Below are 25,132 nucleotides of genomic sequence, written 5' to 3'. Positions count from 1 at the left end.
TCATGGCAGTGTCTGTTGATGCCTAGATCTGGGAAGATACCCTCATGGGATAGAGAACTAGCCCTTTGGAAAGGAGCTCAGGGTCCCAAGTAAGCTGCCTGGGACAGTACTCTATTTTGACACATCCACAGCTGAGTTTTAATTGTCCCTGTTGGCTTCTGACCCTAGAGATCCCCTGGCCTCCTCCAGTTATAATCGTTTTGCTCAGAGGTTCACATTTTCTTTCCTCACCGGATAGATCCTGTCCCTTGCTGCCATGCGACCGTGGGCAAACATGTTAGCTCTTACCTTGTGTCTGCTTTTGTCAGTGCCTTTTTTTTTTTTAAGCATTGTTCTATTGGCTCAAATTCAGCAAACTGTACCAGCCTTGTCTTTGTGCTGTCAAGCCAGGTCATGGGGGCTCATTTTCCGGGGTAGTTCCTGGGATCTGAAGCTCTCTTAGGAACCATTGCTACTAGCTTCTCGTTTTCTTCCCTAAGACCTCCCAGGAGCCCCAACCTTATCTTTTCTGCTTTTTAAGAGTCTAAATAATCTGATAAAAGACATTTATCTTGTCTTTAGAAAAATGCACAAACCTCACAACATTTTGCAAACGATTTTGAGGCCATTCCATGGCCACTTCTCCAGTGGCATATTTCTTCTGAATGATCCTTATCTGTCTTAGTGACTTTGATTGGATGAACCTCTGGGTTTTTGCTGAGTTTGACTTTGGGATCATCACGTAGCTGTGAAATTGTCATCAGTCTCTCAGTCCCCTCCATTGTAGTAGACATGTATTGTTTTCTGGCTGCCTAGGACTTGTTCCCTCTCTCTTCCTAGCAGCAGCCCTTCTTTCATTATTGGGATGTCATTTTCTGCACCCATGGGATACAGTCTGGTAGATTTTTGATCAGGGCTTTTGGCCTCTGCTAGTCAAGGGCTAGTTTATGACCCAAGTCAGGTCAATTGGATCCTTTCTTTCTGGAACTGAAATCTTGACCAGAGGAACAAAGAGATTGGACATAATGGTTTTCCATTTCATCTAAGCACCTTCAAGAGCATAGACAAGACTATGCCTGCTTCCCTCCCACCCCCCAAGACCTGTTCTTAAGATACACATTGAATCCAGGAGTTCCTGATAGCTTTTTAGAGAATTCCCTTTCACTCAACTTCACAAGATTGCAACCAGATTTCCAAATGAGCGAGAAAGCCACAAACAACAAACTTCTGGGGAGAAAATGGCACAATGAGAAAGATTATGCATGGCCTTTGGAGAAAGGCAGACCAGGTTTGAATCACAGTTTCACCATTCACCAGCTGGGTGCCCTTAGGCAAGCTCATTTTTCCTTTAGGATGTCAGCATCATTGTAAAATAAGGATAATGAGTCATGAAGCCCTGGTTCTCAAACTTGCCTGCGTATTGCAATCATCTGGGGAGACTTAAAAAATTACTGATGCCCAGGCCGATCCCCAGAGAGTGGGATTTAATGATTTGGGGGTGCTTTTGGGATGTTGGGATTTTGTAAACCTTGCAGGTGTTTCTGATGTACAGCAGTGTTCGAGAAAATTGACCTCAAGAAATTCTTCAAATTATAGGGATGAATAAATGAGGTAAGATATGTAAAACATTTAGCATAATGTAAGGATGATAGAAGTCACTCTGTTCTTTCCTGTCCTTTCTTAAGGTGAACCAGAATCGCTTGCTGTTGCTTCTAGCACAGTTTTCTTTGTTTGGAGTAGTCATAGCAATGCATGAAAACCACGATGCAGTATAACCTCACCATTATAGGTGAAGGACAATCATAAACATAGCCAGAATTATAGAATATACAAAAATGTGATTACTTTCACATCCCTGGAATAACTAGGGCAAGTTCAACAATCCTTTGTGAGAACGTTCTATGGAGTAACTGCTTTAATGGAGAGACAAAATTGATTTATAATTACCATGGCAACAGCAAAATGGAGTGATGTCTTCCTGAGGGACCTGGACCAGGACCCAGGAGAATTCTCTCCCAGATCTGCCCTGCAACTTGCTGAGTGACCTTGGCTCAGACGGTTCATCTTATAAGTCCACAGTTTCCCCAGAGCCTATTTTCTGACCTGCGCATCTTCAACAGATTTTTTTGAGTGAAATATATTGAGGTGACAGTTGTTAAGACAATGACGAGAAGAGGCTGTAGGAGGCAGAATGAAAGCAAGGCCTTGAGCCTCATAGAGGAGATAATTATAGATGCTGGTTCTCCCACCTGCCGGCTTCTCCCATATCCAGCAAAACCTATCCAAGTCTCTATCTTCAAAAAGTTCTTTCTGTAGAGAGGATGCAAGGGGAAGCTTCCACATAGCTCAGGCTTTCTCACTTCAGTACTATTGACATGTTGGGTTGGATATTTTTATTGTTTGGTGGGCTGTCCTGTTCATTATATTTAGCAACATTTCTGACCTCTGCTTCTTAGATTCCAGCTGTACCCTTGTTTCATAACAACTCAAAAAATGTTTCCAGACATTGCCAAATGTCCCCTGGGGGAAAAAATTACCTCCGGTTAAGAAACACTGGCTAGCCCAATGTCAATGAAGTATGCTTAAGTTAATAAAGCAACATAATTGTGTGTACACAGTGTTTAATCTCTGTAGTGCCTTCAGAAATTTTTGCAGATGTCCATGGAGCAGACTGTTATCAGGAATCTTTACATCCATTGTTTCAGATGGGGGTTCTGAGTTACAGAGAAGTTAATAGTAACAGTAATAATGACCAATGCTATTGGCTTATGTAATTTTTTTATGTCAAATTCCCCCCACCAATTATTTATTTATTTAGTTAGTTAGTTTTTGAGACGGAGTCTCACTCTGATGCCATGCTGGAGTGCAGTGGCGCCATCTCAGCCCACTACAACCTCTGACTCCCTGGTTCAAGCGATTCTTCTGCCTCAGCCTCCCAAGTATCTAGGATTACAGACACCCGCCATCACACCCAGCTAATTTTGTATTTTTAGTAGAGATGGGTTTTCACCATGTTTGCCAGGATGGTCTCAATCTCCTGACCATGTGATCCACCCGCCTGAGCCTCCCAAAGTGCTGGGGTTACAGGTGTGAGCCACAGCGCCTGGCCTCCCCCCACCATTTTATAATAAGATTAGGTGAATACATATAAAAATCTATTTCTAGCTTCTTTTCTAAAATAAAATCCAGCAACAGAAGCTCAGCCTGGCTCTATGGCGGTAATTGACTGGTGTTTAGATGGGTGTGTCTCCATTTCACTGCAGTCCCCACCACTCCCTATTGTGACCCCAACACTGAGACAGTATGTCAGCTGCCATTTGACATTATGTTGATTTTCTTTTGCTTGATCCAGCTTCGCTCATTGATCTCATCTGTCCAGTTCCTCTTGGCCATTTTATTTGTGGTTCCTTTCTTACAACCACACTGTGTTGTGTGTATTACTGTTCTCATTTTAAAAATAGAAAAACTGAGGCTCAACAAAAGAAAAGCTGTTGCCCAAAGTCACACAGCAAGTCATCAGCAAAGCTGGGAGGGAGACAGACCTGAGCCTCCTACCTGGCCAGCAGAGCCCTGCCCGGCATCACAGAGCAGCCACTGGCAGAGTCTCCCTGCATTCTGAGACGCGCCAGCGGATCTTTTGCACCTTAGGGTTTCCTTGAAGAACCAAATCTCAGTGTCCCTTTTGCTCACCAGGAAACCCACATGTCGCCAGAATGGCAAGAGTGTCCTCTGAGTGTAGCTTCCCAGACTGCATTTTTCCTGTGTCTATGCCACTCTTTGGGCTGTGTCCAAGGGCTGCTCACACACTCCCACATAGCCGAGGGGCCAGCTGGTGTGTGTGCTTCTGCCTGAGACGAGGCCGCTTGCCTGTGGGGAGGATGTGATTGCTTTAGGAAATTAAGTGGGAGTGATTAATTAGGAAATGTACTGAGGAGGCTGGAAAGAAATAGCAGAAAAGAAAAAAAAAAATTGGAACCCTCAATATCGAATGTTTCTGGCCACATGGCTAAGGATACTGTGCTCAGTGGGACCAAAAGCATTTGATCCTGTTATTTCTGATGCTGCTGCTTTGATATCACCTCCTTGCATGAGGATTTTTGGAAGGAACCATAGAGTCAGCTGGTCCAACTTCTCCTTTCATTGAATGGCAAATGAAGGCACAAGGAGACCCCCAGCGGAAGCTGGGCAGCTTACAAGAAACAGCAGGATTTGGGACTCAGAAAGACCTGAGTTTGAATTCCTGATGCATCCTTGCTAGATGTATAATCCTGGGCAAATCTCCGAGTCTCAGGCTTCTCACTGTGAAATGAAGGTAGCATTGATGATTGCCAAGGATTTTTGCAAGGAATTAGTGAACAAAAGCAAGCGTGATGACTGCTAATAAGTAACATGTGCCAGGCACAGTTTTAGCACTTTGTGTTTTCTTAATTCTTACAACCATTCTGTGAGGTTGGTACTATTGTTAGTTCATTTTGTAGATGAGGAACAAAGGCACCAGAGGAGACATTATTTATTCCATGTCCCGAAGCTCGTAAGTGATGGAGTCAACTTTCCCATGAATCTGATTCAAGAATCCACCTTGTCAACCAACCACTAAGCATTATCCTCTTATGCATATTATATAATTTATAGATAACATTATAAAATGAATAAAATATGACATGGATGATATACTTTATATCTAGCTTATTAAATTATTTACATAATGTTATGTTAGGTTGAAACCTGTGGAATTGTCATTTTTGTTGTTAGAAAAGGTGGAATAGTAGTAATTTCAGAGAGTTCATCCTAATATGGAATATATGTAAGTCACAGAAATTTCTCTTTCTCTTCCTTTTCTGTATGTATGCATACATATTCAGCTAGTTCTTAACTCAGAACCTCAGTTTCCTCCTCCATAAAATGGGGTTAACACTGCCTAACACAAGGTACTGCTCTTCCATGCCGATGAGACAGGGTATGGGGAAAGCATCTAGCCCCTTGCTCAATAAGTAGGATCTATTGTTACTCTACACACACCTGCAGTGCCCTGCTATTTGATACTCCTTCCTTCACCACCCTTCACTCACACTTGGTTTTGGTTAGAGGGTCTCCATGTTTAATAAAGCTTTTAAGTTACACACAGGTAAAGTATTGGGCCCAGAAGCTATAATTTTATTCCATGGGACTTTGATATTTCAGTCTAACACTAAGCTTCAGTCTAACACTAAGCTTCCTGTCAGGCCAAGCCGAATGCTGCTGTCTTCCCTACATGTAAGAATTATGGTGCTGCCAACATGAAATACCACCTTGCCTAGCCTCATGGCTCATTCCTCCTGGATTTTCTCCCAGGTCCTCATGGTACAGCCCCCTGTACCATGAATTCTTGGCCTGTCTGTCCATCAACCTTCTCTTTGGAAACTTTAACCGACTCCAGTCTCATCTGTGGGTTTTAATGCAGTGAAAGTTCTCTGAGACTCCTTGAGGTGTGGGTTCTGGGCCTTGCAGGAGAGGCTGGTGGTGATGGCCCCGCTCTCTCCCTAAACCCCTTGCCAAAATGAGCTTTGAGGGATGGGTAGCCCATGTGAGGAAACATGGCGGAGGGGTTCCTTGTCTCAAACCTTGGCTCTGTACCTGGAAAATAATGAAGGAAATGAAGTTACGAGTCTGCCCTCTCATTCTGGAGCCATTTCTGTTTTCCCATGGATCTTGGGGGGTCAGAGGAAGTAGCAGAAGCAGGGTTTTCTTTGGGTCTGTGCATTAATACTGGAGCGTTATAGTAACAATAACAGCTTTTACTGAGAGCTGACAATGTGCCAGGCACTGTGCTAAGTGCCTTTATTGATTCATTTTAGTGCTCACAAGAATAGGATTAAGTCCAAGTTAAGGCACAGAGAGGATGAATAGTTTTCCCATGAATCCACACATGGCAAGAGGCAGAACTGTAATTCAGGACAGTCTGTTTAGCCCACTGCTTTGGTTTCTTAGTCACAACACTCTATAGCTTATCTTACTTTTCAGGTGTTACCAAGTGGGCTTCCTGATTCTAAAGCAGCAGGTTTTACTGATTTTCAGGCATGGAAACATGCAGAAAGATGGAACAGATGGTCACTGGAGGAAAGCCCCCGATTTGTGATCTGAATTGCTGCCTGGGTCTCTTCTGTGTTGCTGGGCTTCTGTATGGGAGTTCCAAATCCTGTCAACAGGCGAGTCAGGGAAAAGTTGAGCAGGACGTCAAATCCAAAGGAATGTTACAATATTGCAAGCAGGAGAGGCCATTTATTCATTCACCAAAGCTATATTCCATGTACCCATGTGCACCTCGTGCACTGGTGAACAAACCGCTTCTTACATTTGCTCTTACAAAAAACAGACTCATCACATCTACTGTGAAGGCTATAGTCAAAGACAAAACATAACCCAGAAAATCACAAGTGTGATTGGAAACTGGAACCCTCCTACATTGCTGGTGAAACGTAAAATGGTGCAGCTGCTATGGAAAACAGTAAGGCAGTTTCTTAAAAATTTAAACATAGGATTACCATACGATCTGGCAATTCCAATCTTAAGTATGTACCCAAAAGAATTGAAAGCAGGTACTCAAACAGATACTTGTATGCCAGCTTTCATTGCAGCGTTATTCTCAAAGCCAAAATGTGGAAACGACCCAAGTGTCTATGAACAGATGAATGGATAAACAGAATGTGGTATATACATACAATGGAGTATTATTCAACCTTAAAAAGGAATGGAATTCTGATACATGCAACAACACGGATGAACATTGAAAACATGCTGGCCACTTGTGGCAGGTCACGCCTGTAATCCCAGCACTTTGGGAGGCCAAGGCAGGCAGATCGCTTGAGTCCAGGAGTTCAAGACCAGCCTGGGCAACATGAGACCTGCCCGAAACCCCATCTGTAAAAAAAAATACAAAACTTAGCTGGGCATAGTGGTGCAAACCTGTAGTTCCAGCTACCCAGGGGGCTGAGGTGGGAGGATCACCTGCGCCCAGGAGGTAGAGGCTACAGTGAGCTGTGATCATGCCACTGCATTCCAGCCTGGGTGACAGAGTGAGACCCTGTCTCAAAAAAGAAGAAAAGAAAAGAGAGATTATGCTAAGTCAAATCACCCAAATACAAAAGGATATTATATGATTCCACTTATATGAAATGTCCAGCATATTTCCAGAATAGGCAAATTTATAAAGACAGAAAGTAGATTAAAGGTGATGATGGGCTGGGGAGGGGAGAATGGGGAGTTAGGGCTGAATGGGTACAGGGTTCCTGTTTGGGGCAATGAAAAAGTTTTGGAAATATGTAAATGGTGATGGTTGCACCACATTGTGAATGTACTTAATGCCACTAAACTGTGCACTTAAAAATAGTTAAAATGGCAAAACGTATAGATTTTACCACAATTTAAAAAAATCTCATCACAAAAGAAACAAAAAGCCTGCTTTATAGAGGAGGAAAATTATAGAAATTATTTTCTCATCTACCTCAGCCCCTAGACCTTATGTGTAGCACACAGCCCGGCCTATAGTAGATGCACATTTCTGTTTTTGCCAAGCCAAACTGGGAACATAATCATTCTATTTGTAGTTGAAAATGGCACTGAGGCTCCTGAGTGTAAATTTTACTACCATGGCAACTGTGGAACACAAAGATGATAAATATGAACATGCAGTAATATTTTTGGCAGGTGGGGTCAGCTGGAGGTAACACGTCTCCTTGCAGGTAAATGCAAGATTTGAGGGAGGGTAAATTGTTCGTAATTGTTGCAAAATCTCAGAATCCCAACTAGGAAGTATCCTCTTTGTTCCAATGAAGGGCATCCCAGCGACTCTTTGGACCAGTTGAACCAAAGAGGATAGAGGATGAAGTTCAAATTGGTAATGGACTCCAGGAACCTTTGTTAGCGGCTCTCAGAAGAAGATGGGAGGCCAGCCACACTTTTCTCCGCTTATTGACGACACAGTTCAAATCATCAGGAAGAGACGTTATGGGTCTACAGGTCTCCTGGGCTGTGAGCAGAGTCGCAGCTGGCATCTGGGAGAAAAAAGAAAGAAGACTACAATTTGGCCTTTAAGGAAATAGACCTGGGAGGAGATAAAAGGGAGTCATCTGACTGTTGTTTGATGGGCCAGAAAGCCTCTTTCAGAAGAAGAAAATGGTTTCTAAAAGCTGACGTGAATTTTGTGTTGCATTCAATTGCTCTCTTTCTTTGTTTAGGCTTAGCTCACCATTTTTGGATTGAGGAGGCAAGACGTTGTGTCACTCCCCGACCCATCCTACCCCACAGCCCACACACTGACATACACACAGACATGCACCGACACACATGTACAGACACACGTGTACACCCTTTATCACTGGCAAGAGGGACCAGTTTTACAATCCAAGAGCCTTATCTCCTGCAGGCTCCACCATCCTGACCCTAGCCCACCCGTGACTTCCCTCTTCCAGGCTCAGTTCTGAGTTCCATCCCTGATAGGGTTTGGCTGTGTCCCTATTCAAATCTCAGCTTCAATTGGATCTCCCAGAATTCCCACCTGTTGTGGAAGGGACCCAGGTGGAGGTAATTGAATCATGGCGGCTGGTCTTTCCCATGCTGTTCTCGTGATAGTGAATAAGTCTCATGAGACCTGATGGGTTTATCAGTGGGTTCCACTTTTGCATCCTCATTTATTTCTCTCTTGCTGCCGTCATATAAGAAATGCCTTTCGCCCTCCACCATGATTATGAGATCGCCCCTGCCGTGTGGAACTGTAAGTCCAATTAAATCTCCTTTTCTTCCCAGTCTTGGGTGTGTCTTTATAAGTGGCGTAAAAAAACAGATTAATACAATCCCTTCCCAATGCTGTGTGTGACACAGTGACATCAGGACAAAGTCTGGCCCTCTGACACTGCAGCTAGGTGAACCTTGTTTGGAAAAGTTTTTAGGCAGTCTCTGAGGGAAGGCTGGGTGATTTTACAGCAGTAGAAAGGTTTGAGTTTGAGAATTAAGGCTGAACTTGAATCTCATTTTGACACTTTAAGTTGTATAACTGATGGGTCACCAAACCTTAGTTACCTCATCTATAAAATGGGTGCACTGTTACCTGTTGTCCCAGGGTTTATGTGTTCAGCACCTATACGTGAGAAGTACTTATACACAACCGGTGTGTAGCCACCCAAACTCAGCAGCTACTCCTATTAAGAAGGCACCTGACAACCATTTTGTGTTAATGGATCTGGCATTCAAGTGCACTGACATTTGTTGGCTTGAAAAATTTTCAGCCCAGGCTAATTCTGCAGAGGTTAAGGCAGCATCAGTTGTGTGCCATGATACAAAGAGCTAACGTTTATAGATCACTTATTATATTCAAAGGATCAAGCTGATTTATACACATTATCATGTTTAATTCTCACAACAACCTATGAAGTTGGGCCTATTTATTTTATCAAATTTCCAGAAGAAAAAGCTGTGGCTTAAGGGATTTAAATGCCTCACCCAAGACCACCCAACTAGTATGTATTTGAATCCTGATGGTCTGATTGCAGAGCCCAGGTGCATAAGCAACATCCTGGGTTATGGGCAGGAAGGAGGCTGAGCCAGGAAGATGCCAGTCTCAAGACTGGAGATGTGTTCTCATCACTCAGTCTTGGAAGCCCTTATCCTATCATGTAGATCTCCCTATTTGCACAGAGATTGTTGGTTTTCCAGGCTTGCCAAATCCAGTTCCCACCAGTCATGTGTGAATCAGTTCATTCTTTCCTTCATTCATTCCATCAACATTCATGTACTGAACGGCCCCCTTGCACCATGGCTACTAGTCTTAGACATCATTTATTGGCTACTGACTAGGCCCCAGGCACTGTACTAGTGAATTTTACACATTATCCTATCTGTTTGTAATACAATTCTGCATGGTTGGCCTCTAAAACTTACTGCTTACTTCGATTTGACAAAATAGGTGCATAAGGAGGTTAAAGTAGTTGCCTTTCATTTTCCTGAAATGTAAGTGTCAGAGCCAGGATTCAAATCCTTCAAGGCTTTCATCAGTCCCAGCGCAAGGAGATGTCTTCCTTTTCCCAATTCCCACAGCATAAATCAGTCTTCTAGACTAGTGGTTCCAACTTGAGGAGGCACCAGAATCACCTGGAGGGCTTGTTAAAACGCAAATTGATAGGCCCACCTGCAAAGGGTCTGACTCAGTAGGTTGGGATGAGGCCCTACAATGTGAACTTCTAGCAAGTTCCCAGGTGATGCTGATACTGCTGGTCCAGGAACCCCATTTGGGGGATTATGATGCTGTCTGAGCTCTTTGAAGATAGGGATTCTGCCTTTGTTGTTCCCCTAGTATTATACACTGCCTGGTACAAGGCTGCTTGAATTGTTATTCCGGATTATTTTGAATTGTTCAGTGGCACCCTCACTTCTTTATATACCATATTGTGTTTTTGTATCAATGTGAAGATTCTTAGGCTTTGCCATTTAGGTTTTAAGCTCCTTGGCATCAGGAATTTCACACTAAGGACCTTGTGCAGAACCTTGCACACACTACATATTTGGTAAATATTAGCTGATCCTTGTGGCCAAAGGCCTGAGGGTTTACCTTATCTTAAGCCCGATTCAAGCTTGGAAGCTCAGTCTCAAAGCATAAGTTGGTGGATGGAATTTTCCAAGGCTTGCTGTTTACCTCCAACAATGATCCTCAACCCTAGATGCACATTGAAATCACCTGGGGCCTTTAAAATACTATTCCTGGTATCTATCCCCAGAGATTCTGGTTTAGTTGGTCTGGAGTGTGGCCTGGACAGCAAGTTTTAAAGCTCCCTCAGGTGATTCCAATTTGCAGCCAAGACTGAGAATCACTGACCAGAGCATTTGGCTGCATGACTTTCTCCTGCGCATTGTCAGAGGCTGTGTATGTGCACACACATGTACATGTGTGCAGAGAAGTGGGTAGCGATGCGCGCCTCTTGAATGTACAGAGTGATCATCTCTGTCTCTGAGATGAGGATACAAAGCCCTGAAAGCCAAGCCTCAGGTAGAAACTTGGCAAAGCCAGAGATACTTGAGAGCATCAAGGGTGCCTGCCTCCCTCTCCTGTGGCCACCATTGGCCGAGTGCTGGTTGCCACATTCCACGGTGAGGGAGCTCTGTTTCAAGGCTAGAGGCAGGGGGTGGTGGACTGAATGCAGGTGGTATGGCTGTTGCAAGGCCTTTTTGTTCTCTCTCGGTTCAGAAGGGGCCGTCTTCCCAAGGGCTGAGGTGTGGGGCTTAGCATTTGGCACCGTGTGTGTCGGTGCTGAGTTGATTCTTGGGTTTCTTGGTGGAAACACACACGGCTACTTGAGACCCATGAGCTGGCTGAGAGCAACGGGAAAGGTCATGCCTGGGCCCCCGCCCCAGCAGGTTGCTTGACTCAGCACAATCCCAGTGTAATTAAGCATGACAAGAAGAGAAAGGGGAAAGGGCTGGTGCTTGCCTTCGTGCACTCAGCCCGGGTCCCGGGGGACCAGAGGATTCAGAAATACCAGCTGCTCTCAATTTTACTGGAGCCAAGGTTTGGCTCACCTGCAGCCACCTCCGTCTCTGTCCCTGGGAGCTGGGGTCCACTTCAGGAGACCTGCAGGATCAAGTCTGGCAGAGGGATGATGGGGTGAGTGCTTCTTGTTCCCTTCCCTTCTCATTTCTCTTCTCACATGGTCTTGGAAGCTGTGAAAGAGAGACACAGTCACATCAGTGCATTCGAATCCCCCACTGTTGTTTGAGCAGTAGCTCGGGCAAGGCACTGTGCTGGGCACCAGAGTGAGGACTGATTCATGGGCTTGGTTTCTTTCCTAGAAGAGCTTTTACACTAGGTTGGAAAACATTTCATAATTATGAAGTCTGCAGTTAAATCCAATTACCTTCCTGGGCCAGACAGGTACTATAAAGGGGTAAAGTGGGCTGCCTGTGAAATCTTAGGAAGTAAGAAGGACCTTGATGAACTAGGAACTACATGCCCAGCAAAAGGCATTTTTAAAGAACCCTCTTTGCCACCCAAACAAGAGTCTGTATGGTGGAATTCGGTGGTGGGCAGCCAGTGTGACACTCAATGTCCAGTCACTCTGGGTGGCGGGCACCCTGCTAGTGGGCCAAGGGCTCCTTCATGTCTGTGCGAGGCTCTGCAAACTCCAAGTCCAAGTGGACTCACCCTGGAGGGAACGGATGTGTCCTCTTCTGGAGCCAGCTCCCCCTCCAGCAGCTGCTTGAGGAGCCAACATTGCGTAAGCAGCTGAGACATCTCCAGAGTAGAACTAGGCAAATCAAGACTTAACCTGGGATGGTGGGTCAGGGTGGAGGGGTGTGGTCGGGTTGCAAATGGAACAGGGACTTTGCCCTCCAAATGTGACATGAAGGTCCATTCACACTGCAAGGGAAGTGAGGGATGGAGAGAAGGGACGAAGTGGGATCCTAAGCCCCCTTACCCATGGGCCTCCTATAGCTCAGGCACTGCCCAGGGAGAGAACGTTGATATGGAGAGCTTGATGGGCTTCTGTCCCTGTACCTGCCCAGTTTCCTCTACTCTCCCTCTGTCCCCACCTGCCTCCTTTTCCCCAGCACTGTGGTCATTTGCCCATTGCTAGTCTATGGACGCAGATGTCCCTTGGGATACCCTGAAAGCCTCTACCCCATAATGATAGGGTCTATGGCAAGGCCTCTGTAGATAAAAAGGCCTGTATCTGCCCCAAGGGTTCTTCCTCTGAGAGGCTAAAGGAGACTTAGACTCATGGAATGGGAGTGGCAAGTGCTTTTCTCTGGGGTTTGAAGTACTGTGTAGCTCCCAGGGCTTTCTTGCTTCTAGTGTGATGCTATTTTGAGCATCTCTCTCTAGATATGTAGCATACTCCCACAGTTGTTTTCTTTTTAATTGTTCATCCACGTGCTTGTGTTTTCCATAGAGTGTGTTGCAGTGAAATTGTTCCTACAAAGCCCCTGCCTCTTTCCTGAAACCCTCTACCCCCTCGCAATGCCCCATGCACCAGCACCATGGCCCCAGGCCACGCCAGAGTAAACAAACCACAGACTAAAATTGCAGCCATTCAAGAGAGGAGCCTTTAATTTAGGCTTAAAATAGCCCACTGTCTGAGAGTTTGAGGGACCAGGAGTAAGGTGTAATCGCAGGAATGAGTGTAGGAGACTCATCTCAGGATGACTGAGAAGGGGCCGTGAGCTGGGAGAAAGGCAGGTGTGGGCATTGTGGGTCTGCACTGGAGCCCCCCATAGCTCATTTGAAGTTGGCCTCTTTCATAATGGAGTAGCACATGACGTGGCAATAAAAATGCACGGGACCTGCTGCCTCCATCTGGAATGTGTATCTGCTCTCCTGCCTTTCCTCAGAACTCTGAGCATCATTGTAGTATCAGCTACAGTCAGGACCACTACGTTGCTGAATTCCTGGGCCACCATTCACACGATGTACTCCAGGTGTGCCGTTTTTCACTGTATACCATTGAACGATGCCCCCTGGAGTTCTGTGAGCAGCAATACTGGCAAAAATAAGAGCAAAGAGATGGAGCACTTACGAACTAGGCATTGCTCTAACCACTTGACGTGTATCATTTTGCCTAGTTCTCAACCCAACCTAAGGAAGAGGACACCCATTTTACAAATTAGCCACATACTACAGATGAGGAAATAGAGGCACAGAGTTAAAATAACTTCCCCAGAGTCATGTCGCTACTTTTGTCCAGCAAGTGCAGGATAAGCTTCAGTCTGACGCAGAGTGAGAACCTACACTTGTAACCATTATGTTTCATCCACCATACTATTGTTGTGATTGTTATTCTTGTTATTTTTTTGACTGCTACTTTGTTTTGACCCTCCTAGACTATATAAGCGCCTAGATTAGGAGTCAGCAGAGGGTCATGTCATGCATGTATATTTAGGCTCCGGGTCTCTTTGTCCAAGTGGCAGCTCTGCAACTCTGCCCCTGTCGCGTGAAGGCAGCCATAGACAATGTATAAATGGGTGAGTGCGGCTTGGTTCCAAGAAAACTGTATTTATGGATACTGAAATTTGAATTTCATATAATTTTTATGTGTCATGAAATATTATCCTTTTGATTTTTTCCAACCATTTAAAAATATAAAAACCATTCTTAGCTCCCAATCCATACAAAAACAGGCAGTGGGCTGGATCGGGCCTGTGGCCTATAGTTTGCTGACCCCTGTCTTGGTGTGCGGCGATATGGAGCAAGATGTATTTATTTTAATCTGTGCCTTCTTAGAATCGGACTCGATCCTGGCACTGAGTTGCCGTTTATAAACACTGATTGAATTACTCTGTACTCTCTCAGGTGTGCTGGATGAGTTGGGGACACTGCTGCTCTTTGGGGAAAGAGTAAAAATTTTTCTGAGCAAGGGATGGGAATCCAATCTTTGTGGCAATGGCTGAGAAGGCGGCGGGAGCCTTCCTCTTGTGGGTCTTCATGTTTGTTAAAGAGAATTTTCATTTTTATGTAAAGTGTAGAGATCTATTTTTCACAAAGAGACCTACAGAACGTGACTTGTAATAGGAAACAGATTTCCCCACTTAGGATAAATGGAATGTCCCCACCTTCCAAACTGAGAAGAGAATTGTTTCCTCCTTGCAAAGGAAACAAATTGAATTCTCAAAGGAATAATCAGAAGTTTTAAAAATTGTCATAATAAGCAAGCTATGGTTTCGTGGATGATGAAAGGAGGTTTGTCTTCATTGGGAGTGGACATGAAGTTTTGGTTGGAGAAGCAGATGGGCCCTTCTCCCTCCCTAACTCCTGTCCCTTGGCATTTTATCAGTGCCAGATGGGGGAAGTGGCTTCTGCCTGAATGGGATTGGTGGTCTCACTCTGGCCCCGCTGTCTGACTGCATTCTCTTCCTTTACAAATCTTCGTCACTCTACTGAAGTAGGTCCCCATTCCTCAGCCAAGCTTCCTGACATCTGCAGTTCATTTTGATCCATGGGAGAGGGTATTACAGATGGGAGAGTTGCCCGAGCAAAGTTACGGCACTTGGAATGAGCCTGGTGAGTGCAGAGGACCTGCCTGGCTGTTTGGGGACACATTTCCAGGCAACTGGGGCATTAGGCTGAGGCCTCTCATGTCAGTAAAGGTGGAGAACCATAGAGAGTGGAGGAGTCCAGTGCTAAGCACCTGGCCAAAGTCAGCATCAGCTGTGTCATTGGCCAAGGCCCATTGCGTGGAGTCAACAAGAGTTGGTATACACGTCGGAGCGGTTAAGGAGAGGAGGATCTGCAGTCATGGGATCCAAGGGGTTTACCTCCCTAGTTCTTCCCTGGGTCCTGGAGACATGAAGGTGAACCCCCACAGCCCATGCCCTTATTGCTTACAGGTTAATAAAGGAAACAAACTGGGTGCCTTCAATTTCCTGAGAGTTTATAGCACAGAGCAGGGAGCTCAGACCATCCAGGCCTGTCCTCCAGAATCATTACTCTGTGGATAATACTTTGAAGATGTGTGAATTGGGGCAAGTTATTTAACCTCTCTGGAGCTCACTTTCTCATAAATACTATTTTTGGTTTTCATAATAATATACTATGATGGTGATAATAAGAGTACCCCCCTTATAGGATTCCTGTGATGTTTCAGAGATGAACGGTGCCTGATATGACATGATAAATCAATACGTGGGAAAACTATTATTAATCATTATTTTTATAGTTTTCCAGCAGTACAACTTTTAAAAAATTTATAAAATGCTTTCTCTTGCATTGGCTCACTTGAGCATCTCAAAAACGCTCTGAGGTTCTGCAAGTGCTACTAACCCATTTTGCCGATAAGGGTGGTTTGCCCAAAACACACAAGTAGTAACGAAACTGGGACTTGAGGCCTGATGCTACAGCTGCTGTCTAGTTTTCCTCGACTCTGTGCCATGCTGCCTTCTCGCATGGGTATGCGGGCTGTGTCTGCTCTGTGGGTGATGCCCAGATGTGTAAGAAAGGTTCTCTGCTTTCAAGGATTTTATATCTCATTAAAATCGGAAGACCTTTGATCTGGAAATTGGAGAGTTCCGCCTGAAGTGAGGGCCACCTCTGCTGTCTCCAGCAAGGGAAGACAGGCAGGAAAATGACTAGCTAGGAGTCTTATGTGGTGCCATCAGATGACACTCAGAATTTCCCTGGGTTGAACCTGCAGAGACCTGTCTCTGATTTCCTGCATGTCACTCGGCAAATTCCCTCCATGTGTGAAATGAGCAACAAAGCCAACTCTCTGGTGCATGGTGTTAGCACCAAGTTGCATCACATCCCCCCTCTGCCACTCCTCCTTCGCAACAGACCTTAACGTTATTCTGTGATTACTTAGCATCGTCCTTCCCAAATGTGCATCAAATTAAAGAGTTATTAGGGCATGGCAGGACATGTTTATGGGGAAGAATTTCCTTTAAAGTCACAGCTCAGTCTGAACTCACTTTATTAGTGTTTATACAAAGTATGTAGTCTGTTCCAATGCAGTCCATGTTTATATTCCTGCAGCAATCATTGCATTCCTTGGGCTGCTCTTTCGTTTTCTTAAAGTGATTAATGCACCTATATTAAAAGTTAATAGTGTATGTGCTTTGTGGCTGGTTGGACTTGGAGGTGGGCACCATTCAGAGAATGACACTTAACCAAGATGTGTCCTGCAAATAGCTGTAGACTTAGACTTAGAAGTGGTCTTCAGCCCAACTGGACAGGAAGAAGGTCTCCTTAAGAACAAAGACATGGTGGGCAGCCAGGCCCCATGTGAGTACTTCCATTGTCACCCACTCCTGTTGCAGATATTTTGTGGCTCTAGCTGGGAATGACCATTTGTGTTGATCTGCTCAAGACAGTCCCAATCTTTGCCTGTTTCTGTGGTAAAATAATGACATCCCCTTTAACTCACAAAAGTATTCAAGTTTGGATAATAAATCACGTGGTCATTCCAGTTCTAACTGATGCCCGGATTTACTGGTATAAGTGAAGTACATTAACTTTAGATCTCAAGCCATTGTCAATTAAGGGCAAATGTAACTCAGTTAAAACTGTCAATAAAGAGCTCAAGTTAACATCAGTCATTCAACAGATACTGATTTGCGCCTTTCATGTGCCAGGTATTGTGCTGAGCCTCGGGGATTCAAACATAAATCAGATATGGCCCTGGAGCCCAATAAGTTGGAGTTTATTAGTTTAGCTAAAATTTTTGGGTGTGTTACTAAAATTCTCTGACTAGGCCATTTCAATTTCTCTTTTACCCTTTAGGACTCTGTATTTACTTGTTGCAAGTTGATTGCTAAATTTTCAGCCACTAACCCTTGTTCATCTGGTACTTCTCAGCTTGTGACCATAGACAGATGTCTTAATCTCCCTGTGCCTCGATTTGTTCAATAATAAAATGGGACTAATAAATAGCATCAGCCTCATAGGCTGGTTGTGAGGATTAAAAAAGGCCCCAAATGTGAAGTGTTTAGCATAGTCCTTGGCACGTGGTAAACACTCGTTGCAGATTGGCTCTTGCATAGTAAATAGCAGAAAGTGATTTGGACCTTGATGTTGGCTGGGTGCAGCATTTGTACCTCTATTGACTGGAGTTAAGTGACCTTCTTAAAAACATTGCTTAAGGTAATATGTGTTAGGGTCCAAAGCCCATGAGAATTATTGTGACCTTAGGGGATCAGTCAGTTTTTCCTCCTTGTAAAGATGAGGAAGGAAAATTTTACAAAGTCATGTTGTGGATTAGCATGGATAAAGATCATGGATGCTTAACTTGGGCCATTCTTTCCTACTATGCCATATTGATAGGTGTATCAGTTAGCATAGACAAGGCTAAGCTGCAGCAACAAATAAGCCCAGATGTATCAGTAACAAAACACTATAACGCTGTATTGCTTCCTCTTCCTCATATCACAGTCCAGTAGAGCTGCTCTGGGTGGTGGTAGGTGGCTTATGATCCATATTGTCACTTAGGAACCCAGGCTGCTTTCCTTTGGGGGACCCCTCCCTTTATGACACATGATCTCTACATGCCATGAAGACAAGAAAGGGAAAGAGAACGTCATGCTTGCAAGATGTTTTATAGCCTTGCCTAGAAATGGCACATATTATTTCCACCCACATCCGTTTTCTTCAGAACTCAGTCACATGGTCCCACTTAGATGCAAAGGGCACAGGAAATTTAATCTTGCTGTTTGCCTAGGAGGAGAATGGAACAGTTTGGTGAACACAGAGCACTATCCTTGCCATACTGTATTCCCTACACTTCTTGCCACATTTCCAAAGGTTGGCCCTAGTCTCTTCTAGGATTTGTTTCCTGCCTCCCGGTGATTGGAGGAGCCATTTTATCACATGCTCTCCTATGCAGTGCAGGGAAGTGTTTTGAGAACAGGCCTTGCAAGGAGTTTGGAAGAGTTTGAGATTTCTGGGCATGATAATAAGGGACATAAAAGGTGAAACTTTTGGACTACCCCACCTGGAGGTTAGTGCTGAGAAAAGAATACGTTGCCTTAAGTCATCACGGGAAGAATTTAGGAAGGATATTTTATTTGAGTGTGAGGGCTGGGAAGGGGAGCACTGTCTCTGCAGATGCTTTGATGTGCCTGAAGTGGATGAAGGAGATTTGGGGTGGGGCTGTGGGTTAGACCAGGTACACCTTTGTGTTAGAAGCACTGAGGTCCTGCCAACATCATCATCTTACTTGTGCTCACATTTTGTCTGAATAATAATCAGCCAGTTGACGGTTACTTCTTGAGTACTTACTGCATGACCAACCCTGGGCTAGAATCACTTTATACATATCATCTCATTTAATCCTTGCAGTATCCTAGGAGGTAGGTACTGTGATTATGGTCATTTAAGATGGAGAAACAGAAGCTTAGGGATGAGTTAAGTAGCCTGCCTAGAATCTATTTGCTAAGATTTGAGCCCAGGCTATCTGATTCTAGGGCCTGCCGTCTTAAGTGTTATGTTTGGCAGCAGGGATCTCAAACTCTGTTGCCGAAAAAGACTAAGCAGGTAACTTGAGTGAGGGAATCAGATCAGGTGGACTGGTGAATTGCAGGCATGTACCTTATGCAAAGTGGGTAATTGCCTCTTCCTACCAGCCTATGGTAGCCACAAAAACTCCATGGTTATTTGATGGGCTGACTTTTGGAGACAAGCCAGAATTGCAGATTTTTATTTGAATGCTCCCAAATTGGCAATTAATTTGCATATGTGAAAATCACAGTGAGAACCAGACTACGCAGGTCTGCAGGCCAGAACTCGCCGGTGGGCTACCGGTTTGCAAGTTCATTTCTTCTGTTCCCAGCAAAGAGTAGTTGTGTGCTTTTTTTTTTTTTGCTTTTTTTTTTTTTTTTCCTGGAGCATGGAGCTGAACTGAGCAAAACAGGGGCAGGGAGTCCTCCTGCTTCTCCTGCTGCAAGGGATGAAAGAATAGCGACCCCACGCCCACTCCTTCTCTTTACATGCCCTCACCATGACCATATCCAACCACCCGGGTTGCCCCTCTGTTTGGCCCGTTCTTCTCCCTGCAGGTAGCTGTCTGCACAGGGTTGGCTGCAAGCTTTTGCAGGTGTAAAATTATATATGCGAGAGTGTTGCCAAGCCAAAAATTTAGCCCAGAGAGGCTTAGTTCCCAAACAACTGAGGTAGTGTGAAGCCAGTTTTTAAAATCAAATTCAGCTCATTTCTTTCCCAAATGCGTGTATGTTTTTAAACTTGCATGTGGTTATGTAACAGATGAGAACGAAGTGCAAAAAATCAGAATAGTTAATAATGCCTCCTGTGGTGTGAGTCTGGAGAGGTAAAGCATGAGATGGGAGCCGTAGGAGGGTGATCCGAAGGGAAACACTGCTGTCCTTGACCTGGTTGGAAGGTGATTTGATGGTTTTCGAACACATGCTGTTTCTCTCTTTCATCAGGGTAGCTGGGTGGGTGGCATTAGGTCCTTTGGACTGGGGAGAGGAGACAGAAGAAGACACCCATTAGGACAGCCTGATGTGAGCAGTTTCGAAGATCTACCCTTGGGCTCACCAAACAGCATCTTCCAGCCAGGCACGGTGGCTCATGCCTGTAATCCCAGCACTTTGAGAGGCTGAGGTGGGTGGATCACTTGAGGTCAGGAGTTTGAGACCAGCCTGGCCAACATGGTGAAACCCCATCTCTACTAAAATTAGCCAGGCATGGTGGCACGTGCCTGTAATCCCAGCTACTCAGGAGGCTGAGGCAGGAGAATCCCTTGAACCTGGGAGGTGGAGATTGCAGTGAGCCGAGGTTGCACCCCTACACTCCAGACTGGGAGACAGAGCGAGACTCCGTCTAAAAAAACAACCCCCCAGAAACCAAAAAGCATCTTCCTTTGGCCAAATGGCTAAAATTCCAGAGTCTCGAATGGCTTAAACTGCATGGCCACTTTATCTATGGGGAGAGTCTTAGGTTAACTGGACTCCTTTCTTCAGTGCTTTTTTTGGAAGGTAGGCGGTGCATTGAATGATACATGTTTACTCCAGAAAACAATGATAATACTGATAAGCAAAATGTAAAATGTTTAAAAAAAAAACAAACCGTTTCTCCATCCTGAGAAACCTAGTGTACACTTTTCTGAGTGTCTCCACGAGGCCTTGCTTCATCCAAGGTGTCTGGAGGAAGCTGAGGAGTATCCTCTTCAAGGTCCTTTGGGAGACAAGGCAAACACACAGCAAACAGGCAGCAGCACAAGAGGTGCAAGGAAACGTGATGAAAGACCGAAATGAGTTGTGCAGAGAGAGGCTGAATGATCCAGAAGTTCAGAAGTTCAGGGAAGGGAGAAGCCAGCATGAGATGGAACAGCTGGGGGAGGCTGCAGGGGGCGTGTGGGGCCCGACAAAGCCTGAACATTGGGTGTATCTGTGTCCTAGGGCTGCCATAACAACGTACCACAAACTGACGCCTTACAACAACAATCTATCCTTTCAGACTTCTGGAACCTGGCAATCTGAAATCGAGGTGTCATCAGAGCCAGGCTCCTTCTGAAATCTGCAGGGGAGGACCTTGCTCCTTCCTGGCTCCTGGGTTTGCCAGCAGCCCTTGGCGTTCCTTGGTTTGTAACTGCTTCACTCCAGTCTCTGGCTCTGTTGTCACATGACGCTATCCCTGCATGTCTGTCTCATTGTCTTTTTATGATTTTGATGTTTTTTGTAGAGACAGGGTCTTGTTCTGTCACTCTGGCTGGAGTGGTGCAGTCATAGCTACTGCAGCCTCAGTCCCCCTGGGCTTAAGCAATCCTGCCACCTCAGCCTCCTGAGTATCTGAGACTATAGGCAAGTACCACCATGCCTGGCTAGTTTTCTCTTTTATAGAAATAGGATCTTGCTGTGTTGCCCAGGCTGGTCTCTAATTCCCTTCTGGCCTCAAGTAATCCTTCTGCCTCATCCTTCCAAAGTGCTGGGATTATAGGTGTGAGCCACTGTGCTCAGCCCTGTCTCCTCTTCTAATAAGGACACCAGTCCTATTGGATTAGGGCCCACCCTAATGACCTCATTTTAACCTGATTACATCTGCAAAGACCCTACTTTCAAATAAGATCACACTCACAGGTAGCTGGGGTTAGGACTTCAATATATCTTTTGGGGCACACAATTCAGCCCATAACAGAGCAGTAGGATTTAAATGGATGCAGGACTTTGAGGGCTTCTGAGGCCAGCATACAGCAGGAACATATATGTGCCAATGAAGTGCCTAGCACAGTTCCTGGATCTGATAGGTGCTCAATACATGTCTGTGGCTATAAAGAAGGAAGAATTAAATGAGGCAAGCTGAGGGCAGTAATGAGAACCCCCTTCTTATTGAGCTGTGGAATGAAATTGACATTTGGGGGAAATTTCTGGCAGGATTGATGGCAGGGGAATGAGGCTGAGGGCTGTTAAATCGGTGGTTTCACTGCTCGGCCCCTTTTATGGTTCCAGTCCCCAAGCATGTTGTCAGCCCCATAGATGCCTTGCAGTCTGGACACCACCTGCCTCTGTGATCCCATTTGGTGTCACTCTGCTGCCATCACCTGTACCTTTTTGTTGCTTTCTTCTTTTAGGGCCTTTTTGTTTCTGTTCTTCCACCTGGAAACATCTCCCTTCAGCCTGCCCTTCAGCTGGATCCTTCTTTTCCTTCTAGTCTCAGACCAAATCTCACTCTGTAAGAGAGGTTCTTCCTGGACACCCCAGGGAGGGCAGTGCCTTCACTGCCTCTCACCACATCTTTATTCTCTTCACCTCACTCTGTACTGTTTCCTAGCTATGCCCATATTGCAATCTGTAGTCTCCTTGTTTATTTGTGGTGGCCTATCTTCCCCGTGTTTTTATTGTTGTATAATGATCTTGTAGCAAACTTGGTGGCTTAAAACAACACACATTCAGCACCTTCCATTTGTGTGGGCCCTCTGCTTCAGGGTCTCATAAGGCTGTACACAAGGGTTTGGTTGAGGTTGTGGTCTAATCTCAAGGCTCGACTGAAAAAGGACCTGTTTCCAAGCTTTCAAGGTTATTGGGAGAATTCAGTTCCTCGCAGTCTATTAGAGGGCTTCAGGTTCCTGCTGGTTGTCTTGAATTCTTGGTTGGTTGTGGGTAGAGGCTGCCTCCAGTTCCTTGGCATGTGGGCCTCCCAAACATGGCCACCTGCTTCATCACAGCCAGCAAGAGAAAGAGTCCTATAGCAAGACGGGCATTGTGGTCCCATGTAACATGTCACAAAGGTGACATCTGACCACCTTTTTTGTGTTCCTTGGGTTAGAAGCAGGTCTCTAGGTTCTGCCCACTCAAGCAGAGGGGAAGGTGGTGATACTGGGGACCACCTTAGAATCTGTCTGCCACATTCAGCAAAGAAATAAAAGTTCTTTAAAAGGAACTTCTTTGCTATTGTTTTACCATCTATCCTTAGCCATCAGCATAGTGCCAGGTCTGGAGTAGGTGTTTAATAAAGGTTTGTTGTAGGAAGAAAAGAAGCAAAGAAAGGAGGGAGGGATTTTTAAAAAAAGGGAAAGGAGATGGGGAGGGAAGGAAGGAAGGAATTAAGGAAAGGAGAGAGGGGGAGGGAAGGAAAGAAAAGAAGGAAATAGGGAAAGAAAAGGAAGGAAGGAAGGAAGGAAGGAAGGAAAAAAGGAAGGAAAAAAGGAAGGAAAAAAGGAAGGAAAAACCTGTGTTTCTCTTGAAACATGCTATAACAGCCAAATAAATCTGCTGGCAGTTATCCTGAGGCAATGCCTCTAGGCTTTTATACATGCTTTTTTTAAAAAAAAACCTAAAATTCTTTTTCTCTCTTAAATATTCCCATGCCAACCTGAATATAGCCAGCTCTTTCTTGAGGTCTCAATTAAAATGTCACCTTTTCCTGGATGCCTCCCCTGACCCTACACCCCAATTACTCCATACTCCTTCCTCCATACTCTTCTGTAAGCTTTTGTTTATGCCTCTGGCATAGTATACAGCAGGAGTCTATAAACAACAGCCCCTGGGCCAAATCCAGCCTTCGGTCTGTCTTTGTAAATAAAGTTTTATTGGCACACAGCCATACTCATTTATTTATATATTATCTAAGGCTACTCTCACACTACAAAGCTGAGTTGAATAGTTGTGATAGAAAACATGACTGGCGGAAGCCAAATTATTTACTATCTAGCCTTTAAAGAAAAAGGTTGCCAACCTGTGGTATAGAGTGTTTATCATAGTCGATGGTAATTGCTCCTTTATTTCTTCCTCTCTCAACTCTGAGTTTCTTATAGGCAGAGACTATGCCACTATTGTTTATAGATATATACCAGCATTTAGCACAATTTCTGAAACTTAATGGTGAAGACTTGTTGAATGAATGAATGGTATATCAGTAAGAAATAGAGAACAGGTAGAAAATTCAAATTAGGAATATTCCAGGAGAGTTGATTTATTTACACAGGGATCATTTCAGAGGTGTGGATATGTTTCAGATAGATGCTATAGAACCCAAGACCATAGAAGCAATGGAGCAAGTATCACCTCTAAGCCAGAAGAAATAGGAGGAAGAAAAGTGTCCTGGAACCAATGAATGGACATTCATAAAGTGCAACTGTAACCTTTGGTGGCAAAACTAGCTAACCTGGGTGAGCTCTCAGGGAGGATAAATACCCTGTCCTTGGTCTGATCCTTCCCCCATCCCCTGCTTAGCTCACAGGGAAGCAAAGAAGCACAGAACCTTGCCCTTTCTGTGATGTGGTCCATTCAGGTGGAAAGCGTAGTGAGTGCATAACTGAAACTGAGGCCACTGCTTCCTTGCCAACTTGTTCTGATTTGGTTGGAACCTCTTCTTTGCTGGTGGTAAATGAAGGGTCAGGAAGTGCTATGGGGGCCTCTTAATTCTGGCTCCTCGTACCCCTTTCCTGAGTAGGAGTCCTCAAATAACACTATGGAATTTTTTTCAAGTTGGTTTTTTGTTTGTTTGTTGTTTTTTTTTAAGACTAAAGTGCAGTTGTGAGAAGGAGGGGAAAGAGTAGAGCAAGGACTGCAATCTGTAACTGAAAAATCCATTGAGATAGCTATGCTGTGGGATCTTGAATGTGGTGTCGTCACACATTGAAAGGCTTATTCAGGAGCAGGAGGTCTTCTTTCTGACTTCCTGCTTGCCTACTCCCCTTGGTGTTTAGACCACATCCCTTAACGTTTCATTTTGTAACTTCTTGCCTTGTTCTCTAAGAATCTCCTGAATCTTAGCACATCTCCTCAACTAGACTCCAGGCTCCTTGAGAACAAGGACCAAGCTATATTTCATTTTCTAAAAATTCATTTGGCTCTGGGCTCCCAAAAGATGACAGTTACAGAGTTATTGACAGGACTCCATAGGTCATGTAGTTCAGCCTCCTACCCATCACAAGGATCTCCTAGACATCATGCCCAACCTGAGTTAACTTTGCCTGCAATTCCTTGTAATAAGGAATGACTGCATTGTGTGGTAGCCCCTACAGGTTTACTTCATGTTGAGACCCGATCTTCTTTCCTGAAACCCCAAAGGCAGTATTGTAAACACTCAGTGTACAGGGGACAGGTAGTCTTAAAAGTCTGGTCTGAGCAATGGTGTGCTCCCTAACCATCACAGATCTCACCATTACAGATGAACATCTTTTTAAAAGTCTATCCCAAGCTACACCATTGCATCCTCTCCCTACCAGTTGTAGCCCGTGGGTGAAAA

The 25,132-nt window shown here is 44.7% G+C and overlaps 1 protein-coding gene across 3 annotated transcripts in view; it reads left to right on the top strand.

The window, feature by feature from the left end:
• Positions 1-25,132, top strand: part of SLIT3 (slit guidance ligand 3) — a 636,360-nt gene that overhangs the window by 16,661 nt on the left and 594,567 nt on the right. Inside the window, exon 1 of one of the 3 annotated variants that reach the window (XM_017960113.3) lies at positions 8,575-11,608. The exons of the other annotated variants lie outside the window; for them this stretch is intronic. Within the exon in view, the coding sequence (XP_017815602.1) occupies positions 11,601-11,608 (8 nt within the window). The 5' untranslated portion in view covers positions 8,575-11,600. Of the gene's footprint in view, positions 1-8,574; positions 11,609-25,132 lie in introns of those variants that run through there. 3 annotated transcript variants of the gene reach the window in all.

The sequence above is a fragment of the Papio anubis genome, chromosome 5 (genome assembly GCF_008728515.1).
Source record: "Papio anubis isolate 15944 chromosome 5, Panubis1.0, whole genome shotgun sequence".
Taxonomy (NCBI): Eukaryota; Metazoa; Chordata; class Mammalia; order Primates; family Cercopithecidae; genus Papio; species Papio anubis.
This window is presented reverse-complemented; position numbering and strand designations above follow the sequence as displayed.